General features: G+C 40.8%; 1 protein-coding gene across 1 annotated transcript; it reads left to right on the top strand.

Moving 5' to 3' along the window:
* The first annotated feature begins 612 nt into the window (after positions 1-612).
* Positions 613-17,858, top strand: LOC125325113 (patatin-like phospholipase domain-containing protein 2). Its single transcript, XM_048301838.1, has 9 exons — positions 613-883; positions 5,752-5,984; positions 6,734-6,799; positions 9,267-9,476; positions 10,596-10,656; positions 12,785-13,003; positions 13,323-13,455; positions 14,652-14,768; positions 15,623-17,858. The coding sequence occupies exons 1-9, from the start codon at positions 697-699 to the stop codon at positions 15,912-15,914; spliced, it is 1,518 nt and encodes a 505-aa protein (XP_048157795.1). The 5' UTR covers positions 613-696; the 3' UTR covers positions 15,915-17,858.
* The last annotated feature ends 997 nt before the right edge of the window (positions 17,859-18,855 follow it).

Genomic DNA, 18,855 nt, shown 5'->3' with positions numbered 1-18,855 from the left:
CACTGTGCCTCACTGACCCCAGACCCCACTGTGCCTCACCGACCCCAGACCCCCTGTGCCTCACTGACCCCAGACCCCACTGTGCCCCACCGACCCCAGACCCCACTGTGCCTCACGAACTCCGGACCCCACTGTGCCTCACTGGCCCCAGACCCCACTGTGCCTCACTGACCCCGGACCCCCTGTGCCTCACTGGCCCCAGACCCACTGAGCCTCACGAACTCCGGACCCCACCACCGCGCGCCGTGCGGCTTTGGAAGCGCGGTGGGCGGGCCGCGCCCCTCTGGACCGCTTCGCTCGGGGCGGGGACTCGGAGACAGACGGGGCTGGGGGACCGGCGGAGGCCGCCCGAGGCAAGGGGACCGAAGGGTCTGAGCGGACCGGCAGCTCTGAGGGGACCGAGGGGAACGAGCAACACAGGACTCGGGCCGCGGATGGCACCCGCCGGGAGCGCGCTCTGCGCCGGGCGGAGACGAGAGGAGGCGGGGCCTCATTTGCATGTGCCCTCTGGTTGGCTGGGGCGCCTTGAGCCACCGAGCGGCGGCGCGGGATTGGCTGCGGCGCGGCCGGCGGCGGGGGCGCGGCCGCCGTGTAACGCGCGGGGCGGCCCCACTGAGCCCGCTCAGTCGCCGGGCAGCCGCCGCCGCCGCAGCGCCCGTGTCCCCGTCGGCCTCAGCACGCGTCCCGCCGGCCACTATGCTGGACCGCGAGGGCGGCTGGAGCGTGTCCTTCGCCGGCTGCGGCTTCCTGGGCGTCTACCACATCGGCGCCGCCACCTGCCTGCAGGAGCGCGCCCCGCACGTCATCCGCGATGCGCGGCACATCTACGGCGCCTCCGCCGGAGCGCTCGCCGGCGCCGTCCTCGTCGGGGGCGGCTCTCTGGGTCAGCGGCGGGGCCCGGGGGAGCGGGGCGAGGCGAGCGGCGGGGCGAGCCCCGGGGAAGGGCCCGGTGTGGCGGGCAGGGCCCGGTGCGGCGGGGGAGGGCAGGCGCGGCCCCGGAGCGCGCTCGGGCCGAGGGTCCCTCCGGCCGGGCGGGGCCGGGCTGGCTCCGATTCTCTGCTTCTCTTTGCCCCTGAAACATGTGCCCGTGGGTGGCATAAAATCCGTGGCGCAGGGAATGGTCTTGGCGATGCCCGATGTGATTCCCACACCTGCGTAGCCGAAAGGTCGGAGTTACTCCCGTGTGTGTCCTTCTGAGGGGCTGCTCTCACCGCCCCTGTCCAAAGTCCGGGAATTAACTGGGAGAGCGGGAGGCAGCTGAGCCCTAACACCCACCAAAGCAAGTGGGCCAGTCCTGTCATCAGCTGTAAACAAAGTGTTTGCGCTTCGTTGGGAAATATAGCATCTCCCTGCACGTGAAGCGCTGGATAGCTTTATCTTGCTTCTTCCAAAGCTGCTCCTTTCTGGGGTAAGGCTAGGAGAGTTAAGGTCAGGGCTTAGTTTAGCTTTAACGTGCTTTTCCTCTTTAATCTGGGCACGGTATATGTTGCAAAGGTCTCTTAGGTGTATGATTAGAAACAGTGGATTGATTAAAATCACTGATTTTAATTGCCATTTAAATAATAGAGGTAATCTTGTGTTGTATTTATGCTGGATAAAAGATGTTAGTTTGCAACTAAATATAGTGTGCTTTGTGAAATACACACTTATTTTCTAGCAGTGGGAAAAATGCACCTTTCCTTTACCTATTTATGGCTCATGAATATACATTTTTCTAATGAATTAAACTTGATAAAAGCTATCAAAATATCAAGGTATTTAGGATAGCAACTAGATTGTAGTTTAAAAAACTGTATGAAATATCTGGAAAGCTGAAAGTGGTTTTCTCTTTATACTAAAGAGATCCACTGAGTAAAGCAAAAAGTCTCATTTATGACTCCACGCTGATTGTTTTTGCTAGCAGTACCCTTGCCTGGTTTACAACTAGAGGAGTTCGTAAATTCAGATTTCTTCTTAGAAGAGGAGGAGAACAATGAGTACCTCTTTTGAATTTGGAGAGGTTTGTGGGTTTTGCTTTTAAATTTCTGAGGAAAAACATCCACTGACTAAAAGAAGCAGAAGTTCTCTGTAAGTACAGGAGAGCAGTGCTGTGAAATGCTCGCCCCTGCTGCTTTAGCCACTGAGCTCTAGCACATAAGCTTAATTTCTTCAAAGCTTTAGCAGTAAACTTGTGCTACTTAATTTAATGTTGCTGTAATGTCCAAATATGACACACTTGAGTTAATGTGACCCCAGTATCAGCTTTTAAAACAAATCGTATTTTTCCCCAATAGCTGGTATTTTTAGAACATACCCAGTTTTAAGTCTTAAGTCATTGTAAATTATTTGAGAAGGAAGCTGTCTTAAATATTTGAAGAACTCTTAAGCCCAGAAAATGTATATTGTTTATTTGGCAGCATGAGTTAATAAAAGCTTTTAAATCTTTCAGCACTTTAGTAATTAAGAGTTGTAGATTTCAAATTATAACCTTTCCCAATTAATACCAATCTCATATGCCAGCTGAGATTTTTTATTTTCTCTCTCTAATAGAAGATGTGTGTGGTCACTGTCCAAGGTAGCAGATTCCATGGGCAAGTGTGTTTCTACTGGGGGAAAAAAAAAAAAAGCATCACTTGTGAATGTTGGAAGACAATTCCATTCCAACCACCCACGTTCTAAAATCTGTGAATTGCTGCAAATTGAAAAAACTAATAAGGTATTCCCATGCTAATTCTGGGAGTTTCTAGCTGTGCGATTTTGTGAGCTTGTGTGAAAGCAGAGAATGGTAAACAACCTCTAGAGAATCACTGTTTTATAATAATAGGATGTATTTTGTGACTTTGTATCATATGCCTCTCTTATTCTGATACACTTTTCTGTGCAGTATTTGTTGTTCCTGCAGTTGGAGGTGTAAGTAAGTCCCGTGGTTTTTTTTCACAGTTGCATTTTACTGTGAGTAGACAGAGCCCAGCTCTTCCCGGAGATGAGCAGAAGGATGAGAGGCAGCAGGCACAAGCTGCAACCTGGTGAATTCAGATGAGGTGTAAGGAAAAGACAGTTGCCATGAGGGTGGTAAAATAATGGAACAGGTTCCCAGAGAGGTTGTGGGATTTCCATCCTTGGAGACGTTTGGGGCTTGGCAGGACCCAGCCCTGAACTGTCTGTGTGCTGGTGCACACAAAACTGAGTGTGCACATCTGTGAGCAGGGGTTGTGGCTGGAATTGAAGAGCATATTTTGTTTTTCACTGCCTTGTAGCCAGATGTTTTAAGTGAAGGGTTTTCTCTGTGATTCAGATTAGCTGCTGGATAGATAGTGAGTCTGTGGAACTTCAAATGTAGATAAATATAATCATTAACCATTGAATGGGGAAGAAAAGGGTACTTTTACAGACTGACAAAGAGGTTTCTCTCACTAAATTTGGGGGAGGTTGGGAAGCTTAGCCAGGAGTGTTGTTTTGAGGATGAAGTGCATTCCAGGCTATTCCAAAATGGAATGTTAAAATTGCACTCCTTGGATGTCCTGGAGATCTGGTATTTTGAAGGTGCTGTGATCATCCATTGCAGTGGGGCACTTAAAAGAGAGCAGGTTTAGTGGAGGCTGCAAATATAATGTCAGGTTTTACTCTGTGGAGTGAACATTTCAGGTTTTACTCTGCAAAACAAATTAATAATGAACAATTAAAAATAGTAATACGGAACTATAACGAGAAACAGTTCACATTTATTAGGAAGATTAATTTCTTTAGCTCTCCTGTGTTTCAAAAATAAAACAGATGGACCAAGGTCTGCCTAAAATGCCAGTTTGGCTTGAGCTCTAGCCCTTTTGGAGAAGTTCCTATTTTGGTGCCTTTTGGAGAAGTTACTATTTTGGAATACACCAGCCTAAGAGGTAACTGTATTTTAGTCCTGTTGGAAGTGGAAGGGAGAAGGAAAAAAAGTTGGACTACTTTGAAGTCTGTTGAATTAATAACAAAAAGCTTTTTAAATTTTCAGTGTTTTAATAATCACATACTCCTAGATAGAACTTTTTTTTCATTTTTTTTTCTTTTTTTTCCATTGATTTGGAGCCATTCTCCTGTTTAAAATAGGTTACAATAAACAAAATATGTCAGCTTTTTTTTTCTTTTTCCCTGTGAATTTCAAGCATAGAAATTCTTGTATGTGGAGACAATGGGTAAACTGCCAAATCAAATTGCAGGTATTTGTGTTTGCTGGTAGGTTGTATTGTAGAACAAGCAAGTGACTTGCTTGATGCATAAGCTTTCAAAACTATACTTGTTTTGGAAAAGGTAATTATTGTGTATGCTTGAAGGCTTCCTGGCCAGAGTTCTGGTAGTTCAGTATTTTGGATTCCTGTAATATGGCTATCTTTAGAAAGCTTAGAAGATTGAGCATTGCTAAATAAAAAAAGGGAGGTGGTAATGAATATCTGGATGCATGAAAAATTAGAACTGCTAGAACTGCCTCATTCTGCTTTTGGAAATAACTTAATCACTCGTCAGAATGTGACTTGAGCAATTTTTTTATTTGTGTGTAAAATGTGTTTTACTAAGATAAACATATATTTGACCATGAACAGTGAGCTGTGTCTACATTGTTTGCTGTCTTTTAGGGTGGGAGGTGGGGTCAGGCTACTGGTGTCAGTGGATTTGTGGCCCAAGATTTCCCTCTGTGAGGATGGAATGAAAGAATTGAAGTGGTAAAAATGGAGTGTGTCTGATACCTCAGATTTTTTAGAAATGCTCTTTTGGACATAGACTCTTGGTTGAGAATGATAAATGTTTAGTTATTGCTATTTGGGGGGGGAATAACATTGTAGAAGGGTAGTATTTTTGGAAATTAATCTGAGCTCAAAGGCTTAAGCAGAGTTTTTGCCAGTGCAGTGCTCACATTTAGCCTGATAAATTGAATTTTATCTGTTCTAGTAAGCTCAAGTATGTAAGTTCTGAAAGTATTTTTAGAAGACCTTGTAGCCTATCACTCAGGTTGATAAGGTGTTACTTTGACCTTCCCCCCCTTTCCTTTACCAAGCTGACAAGCAATTTCCTCAAAGTGTGCCCTGGAAAAATGTGACATTCTAAGTTCAAACAAAACATTGCAGGTGGATGAGCTGCTGTTCCTCCTGTGACTAAATGTTGAAAGGATTTTAGTGTTCTTCAGAACTGTCCTGTCTTCTGTAGTGGTTTGAAGTTCCCAGACGTATATTTAACTGGAGAAAAAATTATCAATGTGTCTGTTACTGTAAAAACGCACCTATTTAGGTGGAGACCTGTGTGATGTATCATGGATCTCCTCCACATTCCTTCCCCATTGCTCTAAAAACTTCCCTCCTGGCATTCCTACCACATCCCACTTCATGCTCCCGTTAGTGTGTTTTTGGATCAATGAGGAGAAATGGTGCCCTGAAACCTTAAGTTTGGTTCATCTTTTTTTTTTTTCCCCCTCAAAGATTGTGTTTCTGGGATGAATAATTCCTAATGCAAGCATCTCATAGGGGTGTTTTAGGCTTAGAATCTACATCTTAATGGCATATAAGTAGCTTAATCTTCACCAGGAGTTCTTTATGAAAGTCTAAAATGATTTCTTTGTCTCTCAGACAACTCCTAAACTCCTTAAACATGTTGGACAGTTACTTAGTCTGTTAAAAAGCTCTTGAATTTTGACTCTAGCAATAAGAGAGTTGGAGCTCTAGATATGCTTTATTAGTCCAAGTGTGGGTTGTGTTTTTTGAGGTATCTTCTGCTGTTAAATGCAATGCATTTTCTTTTCAGCTCAGGCTTGTGCAGATGTTCTGGCATTAGCCAAAGAAGCTAGAAAGAGAAATCTTGGTCCTCTTCATCCTTCCTTTAATGTGATAAAGATAATAAGAGATGGGCTGATGAGAAATCTTCCAGAAAACACGCACCAGTTGTCATCGGGCAGACTGTGTATTTCACTAACCAGGGTATCAGATGGCAAAAATGCCTTGATATCTAATTTTAACTCAAAAGAAGAAGTTATACAGGTATGTTTCTTCTTGGCAACTTTTAAAAGTTTCTGTGATCCTAGGTCCCTTTAACATCATCTGTTGGATTTCTACTTAAGCATTTCAGGTATTGTGACTCTGACAGTGTTTTAAAGAGGAGTTCAGGCTTTTTTACACCAGATTCACGTACTGGTTTTCCCAGTCAATATGTCTGTGAACTGTTTTAGGGAGGAGGTGCAAGGGATCAGTCATGAAAAGGGATAAATGCCTTTAAAGTGCAGTGGATCTAATGAAACTATATCCTTAGTGAATAAGATTTTAAGGTCATTCTTATAAAAGCAATGATCAAGAAACAGTCGAAAATAGCTTTTAAAAACTCGTCATGTCCATTACAAAGCTAATTTCATATGATCCCAGGATGCTGACATTTGTGTCCTCGGTCATTATTACTTTGATTACTCAGAAAATGTAGAGCTTGAATGAATGATCATAATCTTTTCCTTGCTGATCACCATTTCTAGAAATGGTCTTTTAGTGAGTCTTACAAATTTTTTTAGATGGAGTATGATTAAAAAAAGATGTTGAATACACTCATCCTGTTTAAAACAATGCTTGATCATACCCTCTTTTTTCCCTCCATTTTTTGTCCAAGTGTTCTCACTTGGGATTTTTTTCATTGCTTGGTGTTTTTTGCTAATATCTTAAAAAAAAAAAAAAAAAGATATGTCTTTTTTATGTCAGTAATGGAACAATTAACATTTAATTTATATGGTCTCCTTTTCTTACAGGCTTTAATCTGTAGTTCATTTGTCCCTATTTATTGTGGCCTCATTCCACCATCATTTAGAGGTGTGGTAAGTCTCTATTGTTAAGATCTAAAAATAATTCTAGCTATTCTGAAAATATTAAGAGAGAATGTATGTGGGGGTTTTTGTTATCCTACTGTAAAACTAATACATTTATCGTAGCTTCTAGTACTGTAGCTGTAACAACTTTCCAAAAAAAGAAAGAAACACTGAATGTGTGGAAGATACTATGTTTATCTTAACACGCACATATTGTCTCTCTCTCCCACCTCTCCCCCCTAAGATGCATTAATAAAAGAAGAAGGTATTATAAAACAACGAGTATTTTAACTTATGGATAAATATTTATTGAAGGAAGTGATTTACAGGAAGAATCACCTATAATTGTTCCAAAAAAAAAAAATCTTGTAGTATAGTTTATTGTACATCTTCGTGTTCTGACTGTGGGTAGATCTGCCTTACAACTGGATTAAAGCTCTGTGTTCAGTTAGGTGTAAACAAAGCTTTTTAATGCCTTCTGCCATTTGTATTCAGTGTAAGAAAGCTTACTTTTTAGAGGTAAAATATCAGTATATTAGTATGTTCTATTGCTTCCCAGGAACTGCTGGTTACAAAACCTCTTAATACTTCATGGCTCTCCTGGGCTCTCTAAAATCCTCCATTAAAGAGAAAAACTGCAGGAAAGTTGGCCTGGTTTGTTGTGTAGGTGTTTTAATTACACATCTGGAAGCAGATCTGCATTTCAGATCAAGGCAGTGACATTGGTGGCTTTTTGTTACCCTGTTTTATTCACTTGCATTTGCTTTCCTTCCAACTGTGGTGCTCCTTGCACAAGGAGAAGGGAAGGAAGAAAGAAAACTCTAAACATCTTTAACTTGTTCTTAAGGCAATTTGCAAGTATTAAAAGGTCAAGAATAGATGTGAAATGTATTTTTTTTCCTTCATGCTGAAACTTCAGCAAAAGTGATTAGAGCTGTGTAGGGATTTTCTTTATCTGTACTTCTAAACCTTGTATGTCTCCTTAAACTCTTCCAGATTAAAGGTGTTATGAAAACAGGACGTTGGACTGAATCCAAGGTTGAGGTGGATCCAGGCTAATCTGGCTGTTCAGTTCTTGTCACCAGACAACAATGTTATTTTAAAAGGCTTAGTTCAGAGTACAAAAACATACAAGTGATGCTTAATTTGGTCATATTTTGAGGAAAGGAAGGAATCCTTCTATCCTTTTTATTATCTTTGCAATTATTTTGATAATGATGACATTTAATAGGTATATCTAACTGCCGATTCAAAAGCTTTTGGGTGTGATGGCTTTTGTTTGGGTTTTTTACTCCTTTCAAACACAGCAGTGCTTTTAGATTTAAAAAATGACTTGGAGGCACAGCTGAGCAGATACTCTGAATCATGAAAATCATTTAGAGCAGTAGAACAGTGATTCAGATACGTACTTCCACCTTTCAATAATTTCATGGGAAGGGTCCTTCTTTGCCAGACCTGTTGTATTGTACTTGATACTTCCACAAAGGACTTGGGGATTTCACTTGTACTTCAGTGATTGCATTACACAACTAAAGTTTGGCAGGAGCTACATGGTCCAGAGAGTGTCCTGGGAGGCTGAGAGGCCATGAGCTGTCCTCTTCCTAATTCCTAGTGTGTTTCTCAGAATGAGTATCAGGGCAGCTGAAATTGATAATCTAGGTTGCTCCTGCTCAAATCACTGCTCTGTTACGTTTATGTTTGACAAGGACCTACAGTTTAGGTCTGCTGAGCTGTTAGAAAGGAGGAAAATGCAGCCTCTGAGCCAGCAAAGCTGCTGGTGTGGGAACAAGCCAGTTCCCTGTAGCCTGGCTGGAAAGCTGGCTGCTGTGAGCTAGTGGAGGGGCTGTCTGTAGCCACTGCAGCTGCTGCACTAGACAGCAGTTACCCCAAAACAGAGCACTTTGGAGCTTGGATCTTCAAATGTGTGAGGTGATGATGCACTAAAAGTACAGAAATTGGCCATTCAATGTGAAGGAGACAAAAGCATAACCTGGAACTTGCACACAAAGCACAATAGATGCCTGTGACCGTTGGCAAAGTTTCTGAAGCGCTGTCCATTTTTACTCACACTTTCCTTATGTCCAAATCTTTTTTGGTGCTTTTCTATCAAATTCTAATTATGAAGAGTACTTTCAAGTTAGAATGGTTTAGTATCTCAGAACTTAAACTTTGAAGCGTAGAGCTGCTTTTCTCTGAGTGTTTTTCTGAGTAGGATTATCATCTTTAAAATACCATAAAGATACAGAAAAAACATAGAGAAAAATCCCAAACGAAATATGCTTGGGCTGTCTATGGAACTATAGGTAGGAATGTTTATTGGCATTAGAGAACAAATCATGCCACTCTAAATGTTTAGCCTGAGAGCACAAGCACAGGCTGTTCCGTTACAGCCTTAAGTGCTGTTTCATTCTTGCTTGGGGACTCTGCTGGTCAGTTTTCTGCCTTTCAGATGTGTTGTTTCTGTTCGTTTTTGTAGCGCTACGTGGACGGAGGAATCAGTGACAACTTGCCTCACTATGAGTGTAAGAACACCATCACAGTGTCCCCTTTCGCTGGGGAGTGTGACATCTGTCCCAAGGGGAAGTCAGCCAACTTCCATGAGATGAACGTGACCAACACCAGCATTCAGTTCAGCCTGGGGAACCTTTATCGCTTAACACAAGCACTCTTTCCACCAGAACCCAAGGTCAGCCCCTGCCTTCCTTTGGTTCAGCTGTCCATGTGAAAGCTTTTGCAGAAAGTTACAGTGTCTTAACATTTCATCCAGTCACATAAACTTCTCTGGTGACGTATCTTGTTTCTGTTTTTTCATGTTTTGTCTATGTCCTCCTTGGTTTTAGTCTCTCTCAGACCAAAAATGCATATCCTGCTATTGGCTTTCAGTGTTTATTTGGGAATTATCACAGGATTCTATCATAAAATCAACACTGGGAAATTAACAACTGTCAGTTTGTGGTCCTTTCATGTTTACCTGCTAAGAAATTATAAGAAGTTCTAAAGCTTCATGGTTTTGTAAAAGTCTTAATTAATACTTGGCACAGGCAAGTTGCCTTTAAACTTTGCTCAGTGCTGTTAGTTGCAGGTCTGAAGGAGGAAATGCTCTTGAATTGCTGTTGTGGAAGTTGGAAAAATAAAAAAATAAAAGCAGACCTTTTCAATTGGCTTGGGATATACTACAGCAAAGAAGCAATTTTTCTGACTGCTACAGATACATTTTAATAACTGAGTGCTTTTTGACCACTTCAAGACAAATTTTAAATTCTACTTATGTGGGTTTTTGGTTTTTTTTTTCTTTTTTCTTTTTTCTTTTTTACGAATACCCCTGCATAGGTGAGCTGCTATTGCATCTGGCAAAAGATACTTTCATAGGCAAGATAAGTCTGAGCATGAGCATCAGAATTGCACATCTGATCTTTCAAAGCTTTGGGAAGTGAGAAGCACTGTGAGGGAAGGAGGGGAATTGGCATACTCCAAACACCCTGTTTTGTTGCTGCTAGCAGCTTCTGAAGGGCTAATCAAGGAAACAAGAGGGGAGGGAAGTCTTGTAAACTGTTTGCATGCAGTCCTTTTAGGTGAATAATTCAGTGCATCTGTAACAGCTGAAAGATAAGTTAATGTACAAGATCATGTATGCATCATCACAGTAGCCATATTAACCTGAATCTGTTGAATTCCAGCAATTGTTGAGGTGATTTTTTTCTTACAAGAGTGGAAGGTGGATGAAAGTGGCTTTTCATTCTACAAAACTGTTGATCTCAAGTTGAAACTTTTTACTTGTCTGATTCATTTAACTCTATATTTGCAGGTTCTTGGAGAGATCTGTGAGCAGGGATATTTGGATGCTCTTAAATTCTTGAAGAAGAATGGTATGTTAAACTTTTAGATAATTATTGGTGATATGGTCTTAACCTGGATTTAAAAAACAAACAAAACCCAGATCAAAACAAACAAAAAGGGTGAGAGGGTTGTGTGTAGCTAAGAAGGGGGTTGGTCTTTGAGGCTTTTGGAGGGATCATGATAGTTTAGTTCTTGTAGAAATGCCATAGGTATGGTAACTGTTCACCTGAGGTAAGTTGTGCTACCGTACAAAAATTGAACTTCTGGAGTTTTGTCAAACCTATGTGAAGTAAACGTGAAGTGAAATTTCCGAAGAATCCCAGTTCCAGGCAAATCATATTATTACTTGGCTTTGTGTTAATTGTGAAGGATGGGAATAGGTTACTGCTTCTCACTCCTCTGAAACCTGTATCTGCTGTTGCCTTCTCTCTGCTGTCATCCAAGTGACTTTCTGGTGGTCCAGAAGTGGGAGCTGGCTAACAACAATAGAAACTCAGTCACAGACAAACCTTGGTCTATATGAGGAAAGACTTTAGAAGATGACAGCTTATAATGGAGCAGATGTTAACACCCAGATAAGTTTAGGAAGAAGCATTATGAGTTCTGCTACTCTACTCCTAGAATTCTAATAACATGTTTTATACTGATAATATTATTGCTCTGCAAGCTTTGAGACAAACAAGTTGAAGACAGTAACTTGATACTAGGATGGAGTTAACCATGTGTTAAATATGCCTAGGCCCTGTAGTCTTTGGATGCAGAAACAAATTGGTACTGGGTCAGATCAGAGGAATGGAAATGGGACTTCAGCACTATTACAGATAGTACCAGCTGCAGGATGTAATGCAGCCATTGATGTACTCTGCTGACGCCTGGTCACTGAATATTCAAGTTTTCTTGAAACAGTTCTCTTCACTGAAGAACATCACAGTTCTGTTTAAGAGCTTGATTTTCTATAATATTATTATTGTTATTATTATTTAATGAGAGTGTCCTGCTTTATAGCTTTTACCAGGTGATTAAAGCACAAGCTCTGCAAAGAGCCCCTCGTTTGTGGGTGTCTGTGCTAAGTTGGGTTGTGTTGCTGTCCTGCACCCACAGGTTTCCTGTGTGCATGTTTCCATCTGCCACTAATGTCTGACATTCCTTGCAGTTCTTCTTTGGTCTCTTTGCCCCAGGTCCTCTCTGTATTGCACTACTGTCCTCCTTTTCACACTGCTAATCCTGTGATCAACTTTGTTTTTATTCTCTCACAGGATTGTTTTGAGTCAAGCTTAGTCAATGATAATTACAGCCTTTCCAAGGTCATTCATTATGCATCACCTTTCTTATTAAGTTATTTCAATTGTAGCCCCCCCACCCCCCCATCTGTGAGACTTCAAATATTTTCCTTTGCTAAATTCACTGTATATTCTTTTGACATTTGTCTTTTACTAGTACTTGCAAGTAGGGCGTAGTTTCTGTTGTATTGTAGATATAGATCCTAGTCAAATTTGGTAGTCTTTTTTCATATATAATTTTATAATGGTTTCCTGAAAACCAAGTGTGAATACAGTTCTTGTATTTTTCTCTTTGTACTCGTGATCTAGTGCTTGTTTCTAAGGTAGTTACCAGTGCTATTTCTTAATTGGCACTGGTTTTGCAATGCAACCCATGTTGATTTAGATCTGTACTTTGGATACAACTGAAAAAATACTGTAACCTAGTTGCTTTCCTTTTCAACCCTGTTGTAGCAATGCCTCAAAGTACTCATGTAATACCTGCCATGTCAAATTTCCCAAATATCTCATGTGTTTTAGGTGTTTGCTTTCAAATGCATATTAAATCAGTTTTCCTCTTCTCCTTTAAACTCTTTGCTTTCTTGCAGGAAAACAACTTTGGAAAGTGACTGTATGTTTCCAGGGCAGTTTCACTTAATTGTTCACTTTTTTTCCTTTTCTTTAGAACCGGTTTTAAAGTAAGACCTAAACCTTGAGGAGAGTCGTCACTGTGCTTAAACGTTTGTGGGATCCTAGGAGCAGGTGCATTTGACATTGGGTAGATGATGATGTTCCCTCAGGACAGGTCTTTGTACAGACACACAGCACCTCAGGTGCTGTACAGGTAACTCAGGAGACCTGTGGATCAAACCTAAGTGAAAGCTCTTGACTCTTTCAGGTATTCTGAATGACTCAATTTATATCCACTTGTCCTTCACAAAAAGAAATCCTCATGAGGCTGCACAATACCACATTGACCATGTGAACAGAAGAACATTGACAGAAAATAACAGAGTAGAAACTTTGAAAATGACCACCTTAAATGACCAGCTAAAGCAAAACCCATGGCCTTTGGAGAAGAGCATATTTGAGAGTCTACCTCCCCGACTTCGTAAAGGTGCATGCTTCAAGCTGACTCCTGTAACTCTTGAGTGACAAATTTTGATTTTTTTTTTCCACATTAATTCTTAGATCTATTGCTCAGAAGTTTTGGATAATGTGTTTTGTCCCTGTGGCATGAGTCTGTGTTCCCATATTTTAAAATAGGATAGAGAAGGTTTATGGCAAGAGTGCCTTGAGATTAATTCTTTCATTTTCTAACTGAGCCTTCTTCAGTAACACTTGATAATGTTAACAGGGTATTACAAAACTCTAAAAAAATTATTGAAACTGCTTTCAAATAGTGTAACATCTTTTCCCAAATAACTATTCTTAAGCACTGCAGGAAGCTTGTAAAGAACAGAATGGATTCTATGCTCAGTTCTCGAAGCTCTTCCCAATGCGGGTGATATCCTACCTGATGCTGCCATACACACTCCCAGTGGAGTCTGCTTACTCGGTTGCTTTACGGTAAGGAAGCTGTAATGAACTCTGCTGGAATTATCATCATTTTGGAAATGTACTCATTGAGAGCTTTTTCAGTGTTGTAGGCATTCTGGGACTCTGGAATTCAACGGGTAACTGTCAAAAGACCCATTATTTCTGCCTATGTGATGCATCCTCCTAAAGCCTGTATAGTCTAAGGCTAGATAAATAAACATTTTAAGAAGATTCCTAAATAATACACTCACATTACTAATAGCTATCTTGTAATTGCTCAAAAGGAGCACCCTTAGTTGCGCTTTCCAGGAGCACATTATTCATGACTGTGTTCTGCAGGGGTATCTGAACTCTCTCCACATCCTTCTAGTGCTTCTTTCTGAACTCAGGAGTGAAATCCACTGTTTACTTAGCATATAAATTCTTTTATCAGTTTTGTTCAAGATGACTGGAAGTTGTGCCCTTGAAGCAGGGCTTAATTTGATACATTTCAATTCTTGTAGAGGAGAAGTTATGCTCAATGAATGCACCATGAATCCTAAGCTTTGTGCTTGCTTAAGGGAATTCCAGTCCTTGAGCTGCAGATATCATGACTATCTTTAGAAAATCTTGAAAAAGCAATTCTGTTAACCAAACCATATAGAACTCCAGTGAAGTATTTTGTTTCTGTGCCACTGAACGTGGCACTTGTGTACCTTTTTTGGTGGATGGGGAGGAAGCAAGTTTCCCCAGATTTCTCTGTGGGGTTTTCCTCCCTGTCCCACTCTGATGTAGCTGACTTCTGTTAAGGGTATCATAAGGAAAAAAAAGTACATTTGTGACATTGTTCTTGTTTTGCATTCTCTTTGTTCTTCCATTGTGCTTTTCTTTTGTTCTTCCTTCCTCTTCCACCTTGCTTTAAACTGACCAGAAAATTCCTACCACAAAGGTCTTGGAGACAGGAATATTTTGCAGGATTCCTGTGTTGGTCACAGGGTGTGGAATGCACACACTGGTCAGCCATTCAGAGATGCAGTGATTTGTGCTGCCCCTTTTCTTAGCTTGTAGAAAAAGAGATGAGTGGGCTAGAGGGGAACTCAGGGGGTTGGGAAGAAATGGGCACCTTGGTAGGGGAGTTGATTTGGGGAGAAAAAAACTGTTTTGGATGTGGGACAGGGTGTATGAAAATAAAATGCTGATTAAATCTACTGCAAAATACAAAAAATATCTTTTGGTTTTGCGTGCAGGTTGGTAAACTGGTTTCCTGACATGCCTGCTGATGTTCGGTGGATGCAGGAACAGCTCTTTCGCATTGCTGCCACAGTTTATTCCCAGGCTAAAAGCAAGCTGTTCTGTACAGCCAGGTAAAGTGAAGTGCTGCTGCATGCAAATGATGCAGTTGTAGAAATTCTCTCTGTTTGAAAGCAGTTAAAGCCTTTTCTTCTATAACACTAGCTGGCTTTTGAGGCCATCTCTCTGAGCAGAAATGTAGTTCTTGGTATATACTTGCTATCATCCTACTGTCCTCTCTTCAGTTACTTGATAGCACATGTAATCCAGTGTCTTGTCTTCCTTCTTTTCCTAATGGTATTTCTGACTCCTTTCCACAACAAAATTGTCACCTTCCTGCTTTTACCCTAACTTAGCAGTCTCTCATATTCCAGTCTTACCAATCCTGAGTCTCTTAACTGAAACAGGCTTTGGGAAGACACAATCACAAGTTTGTCTCTGAAACAACTTCTAAGAGGGGTTCTTTGGTCATTGCATCATGTTTAAACACAAACACTGTTTTTCTTCTTGAGGAAAAGCAGCTCAAGCAGTGTTGAAATGTGTGTGTATGGCAAGCTGAGGTACTGTTTGTGAGAGGGCTAGTGGCGTGTTTTGTTGGGTTTCTGTAGTTTGGGTTTGTTTTTTTTTTTCCAAAAGCACTGCAAGAGAGGAGAGAAAAATTTAAAGAAAAAAAAATTGGGTGTTCTTGGATAAAACTTCAGCTTCCTGTTCCTCGACTTGGAAAAGACTAACCTGGTGATCAGGTGCTGGTTTAGAGTGTAGACAAGTTCTGTTCCAGTTGTTCAGGTTGGTGATAATGAGCTGATTGTGAGGTGGAATGCGGAGATGGCCTTTGGGATGTTGAACAACTGTATTCGCTACTTGTAAACACTAAAAAAATGCCATTGAAACACTAACAATCTCCTTTTTCTTCCTTCTTTTTAAACAGGAAAGACAATTATGCATCACTGAGAAAATGTCAAACTGTCCCATCTACCGTGGAATTTCATTCTTCATACTGCCACCTTAAAATGCCTCACTCTTCTGCACACATCCAGAGCTGGCTCTGGGAATCTTCATGCTTCATGCACTCAGCTATGGAAAATGCTCCTGCTGATATCCAGGAGCAGTCAGACTTAAAGTCCTATCCTAATTTTCTCCCAGATCTTGATGAGTCTGTGTTGGAAATGGATGTTGACTCTTCCTCAGAGACAAGTTTCCAAACTGCTCCAGAGGATTAATTGGGAAGTAGATTCCACAGTTTCCAAAATTGAAATTTGGCAGAGAAACTTAAAAGCTGGACTAGGGATCACTTTGTTTATTGCCAATAAGTCTTGGAAAATTCCTTGTTTACAGCTTCCTGACAAATCTGCCTTGGGAATTTTACTGTTTTAAGGATTATGAAAACAGTGGCTGCTATACTAAGTAACAGAATATAACTCTGTCAAAGCACCAGCTCAATCAACTGTACTGAGACTTGTAGTTAAACTGTGTCTCTCTGGAAATAATTTTATTTTAAAAATTACTTTCAGCATAAAAATGTAAATTCTGTAAACAGATTGTTAGACAAACAAGCATAGATAACAGAACATTTAAAAAAATGTAATTCTTAACAATATTATGTGTTAGGATTACTTTTATAGCACTTAAATGAAATTGGACTTCTACTCCCTTAAGAAGAATACACAAGTGAGTTTCTTAGTGGCCTCCAGTGTGCATTTGCCTTATATTTAAACATAGTGTTGTGTTTTTGGAAAGTTGTCTGCACAAGATACTGTAGGAGCAGTATTATTCTAGGTTGTCGTATGTATTCTGCAGTTCATATTACCTTTCCTCTGTGGCTCTTTCCCTCTTGAAATACTTCAAGTGAAAGAGATGAGAAATGGGGAACATTCCCCTGAAGTGTAAACAAGTACAGTTGCAGTGATTTCAGAGGAATTTTTTTTTTTTTTGGAACTTAATATAAAGTCTTAATACTTGATCAAGTATTGAGAAGTAGGTAAAATAGTGGCTGTGGTTAGTAGCAAACTACTGTGTGTGGATGTGGAGAAGGTGTTAAACTTCAGATAAGATACTAACAAAAATCAGTGTATAGCAAGTGGTGAATGATGTTTAGGTTGTCTCTCTAATTGTTGCCCAGTCATTTTTTATTTTTTTTCTCGTCCAATTTGAGAGATTTTTCTTTCCTTCTTTCACTTCCCTCTTGCTAAAGGAAGAAAAAGAATGGTGTCCCTCCTGTTCCAGTGAGGTAGGATAACCCAAAGGAAGTTTCCCAAGATTGTCAGGAGCAGCAAATGTGTAAGACTTGGTGGAAGTATCAATATCCAGGGAGCTCTGCAAAGGTCTCAAATAATAAGTTGAAAACTTAGCCAAATCATACCTCTGTTGAGAGATGGCAGCTTAAACCATTTCCACTACAAAGGTTCTGCATGCTTTTAACAAAGACGATGCATTAGTATGAGTACATCTGGGAAGGAAGGAGATCTTAGGATTAACTGCTGTTCTGATGGCTTATCAGGTCTTGTGCAATTTTTAAGTAGAAGGAAACAATCATGGCTTTAAGGTTGACTTGCACATATATTTGGGGGGAGTGTGTGGCCTTAGGAAGCTTCTCCTTCAAGAGGGAATTCTGTGTAACCCAGGGAAGAGCTGCTTGGGGGCCTCTGGTCCAGGGAAAGGGGTTGGATTGTGCTGCTCAGGATCTGGGACAGGGGAGTGTGAGCTTTGGGCAAAATGTAGCACTTGAATTGGGCCTGCCTTTAAAACAGTCTCTCAGTTGGGATTTCCCTAAGCTTGAAGTGATGCATTTTAGAACATTCAAATGAATTTTAAGTTGGGGAGGACATGCTGAGCTCTCCATTTCTGTACTCGACAAGGCTGGTGCTACTTTACTTCAACTCTTCTGTTCATTTCTGGGATGTATATATCATCAGACTTGCAAAAAAAAGTTGGAAGTGTTACTCTAACTACAATTAAAATGTACAAGAACTGTTTTAAATTGTCTTCATTCCCTAGTTTACCAGTTTGTGTTGGAATTGAAGCAGGAATGCCAAGTTTTGCTTCTGGTCTGTGTTGGAATACTTCTATTAACTACATTTAAATCAACTTTAACCACTTTTTCTGTTGGGCACAGCTCCAATTTTGTGTCCTTTTTCTAAAATAAAAGCACAGTCTCTCTGTTGCCATGCTTTCTGAGCTTTCTTGAGTGTAATTCACCCTAGTGCAAGTTAAATCAGAATGTGTTGATGTTACTGATGGTTTGATGGTTCTGAGGTGTTTTTTTTAAGAGTACTACTCTGAAGTTTGAGAGATGCTTGTTCATGCTCCAGCTGGTCTTGAATGTCACCTCAATTTAAAGTTTTGTGGTTTTTTTGTCTTTTTGGGGTTTTTTGGTGGGGGATTTTTTTGGTTGGTTGGTTTTTTGCAATCAGTTATTTTACAAATATCTTGTTGCGTTTAAACAAACAATTAAAAACCGGAGAAAGTTGGATCTGAAGGGAGAAAACAAAGGGTGTGTTTTTTCTGAGCTAAAACTTAGCAGATAACTAAATATAAATAATATAAAATATAATAGAATAATAATGTATGAAAAAATTTGTTCTGTGTAGAATAGAAAATACACTAAAATAATAATTTCTATTTGAGAGATGTATTTAAAAACAAATAGTAAATATATCAGTAATGTACAGTGTAACTAATATATAATATCTATATTTTCTATGAATATGTACAGACATAGAGATAACAAGGTAATGTAAAATAACAATACTAATAATGATTGTAATACTAATCATAGCACCAACAATTTTGAGTAATTTACAGCACCAGCTTTCAGTTTAAGGTGCCCAGTATGATTCTGTGGGATTAGGATGAATGCCGCAGGTTTGGGAGGAATCCCGAGGGTTGGGGTGAATCGCCTGGGCTTGAGGTGAATCCCGAGGGTTTGGGGTGAATCCCGAGGGCTTGGGGTGAATCCCGAGGGTTGGGGTGAATCCCGGGGCTTTGGGGTGAATCCCGAGGGTTGGGGTGAATCCCGAGGGTTGGGGTGAATCCCGGGGCTTTGGGGTGAATCCCGAGGGTTGGGGTGAATCCCGAGGGTTGGGGTGAATCCCGGGGCTTTGGGGTGAATCCCGAGGGTTGGGGTGAATCCCGGGGCTTTGGGGTGAATCCCGAGGGTTTGGG

The sequence above is a fragment of the Corvus hawaiiensis genome, chromosome 4 (genome assembly GCF_020740725.1).
Source record: "Corvus hawaiiensis isolate bCorHaw1 chromosome 4, bCorHaw1.pri.cur, whole genome shotgun sequence".
Classification (NCBI taxonomy): domain Eukaryota; kingdom Metazoa; phylum Chordata; class Aves; order Passeriformes; family Corvidae; genus Corvus; species Corvus hawaiiensis.
This window is presented reverse-complemented; position numbering and strand designations above follow the sequence as displayed.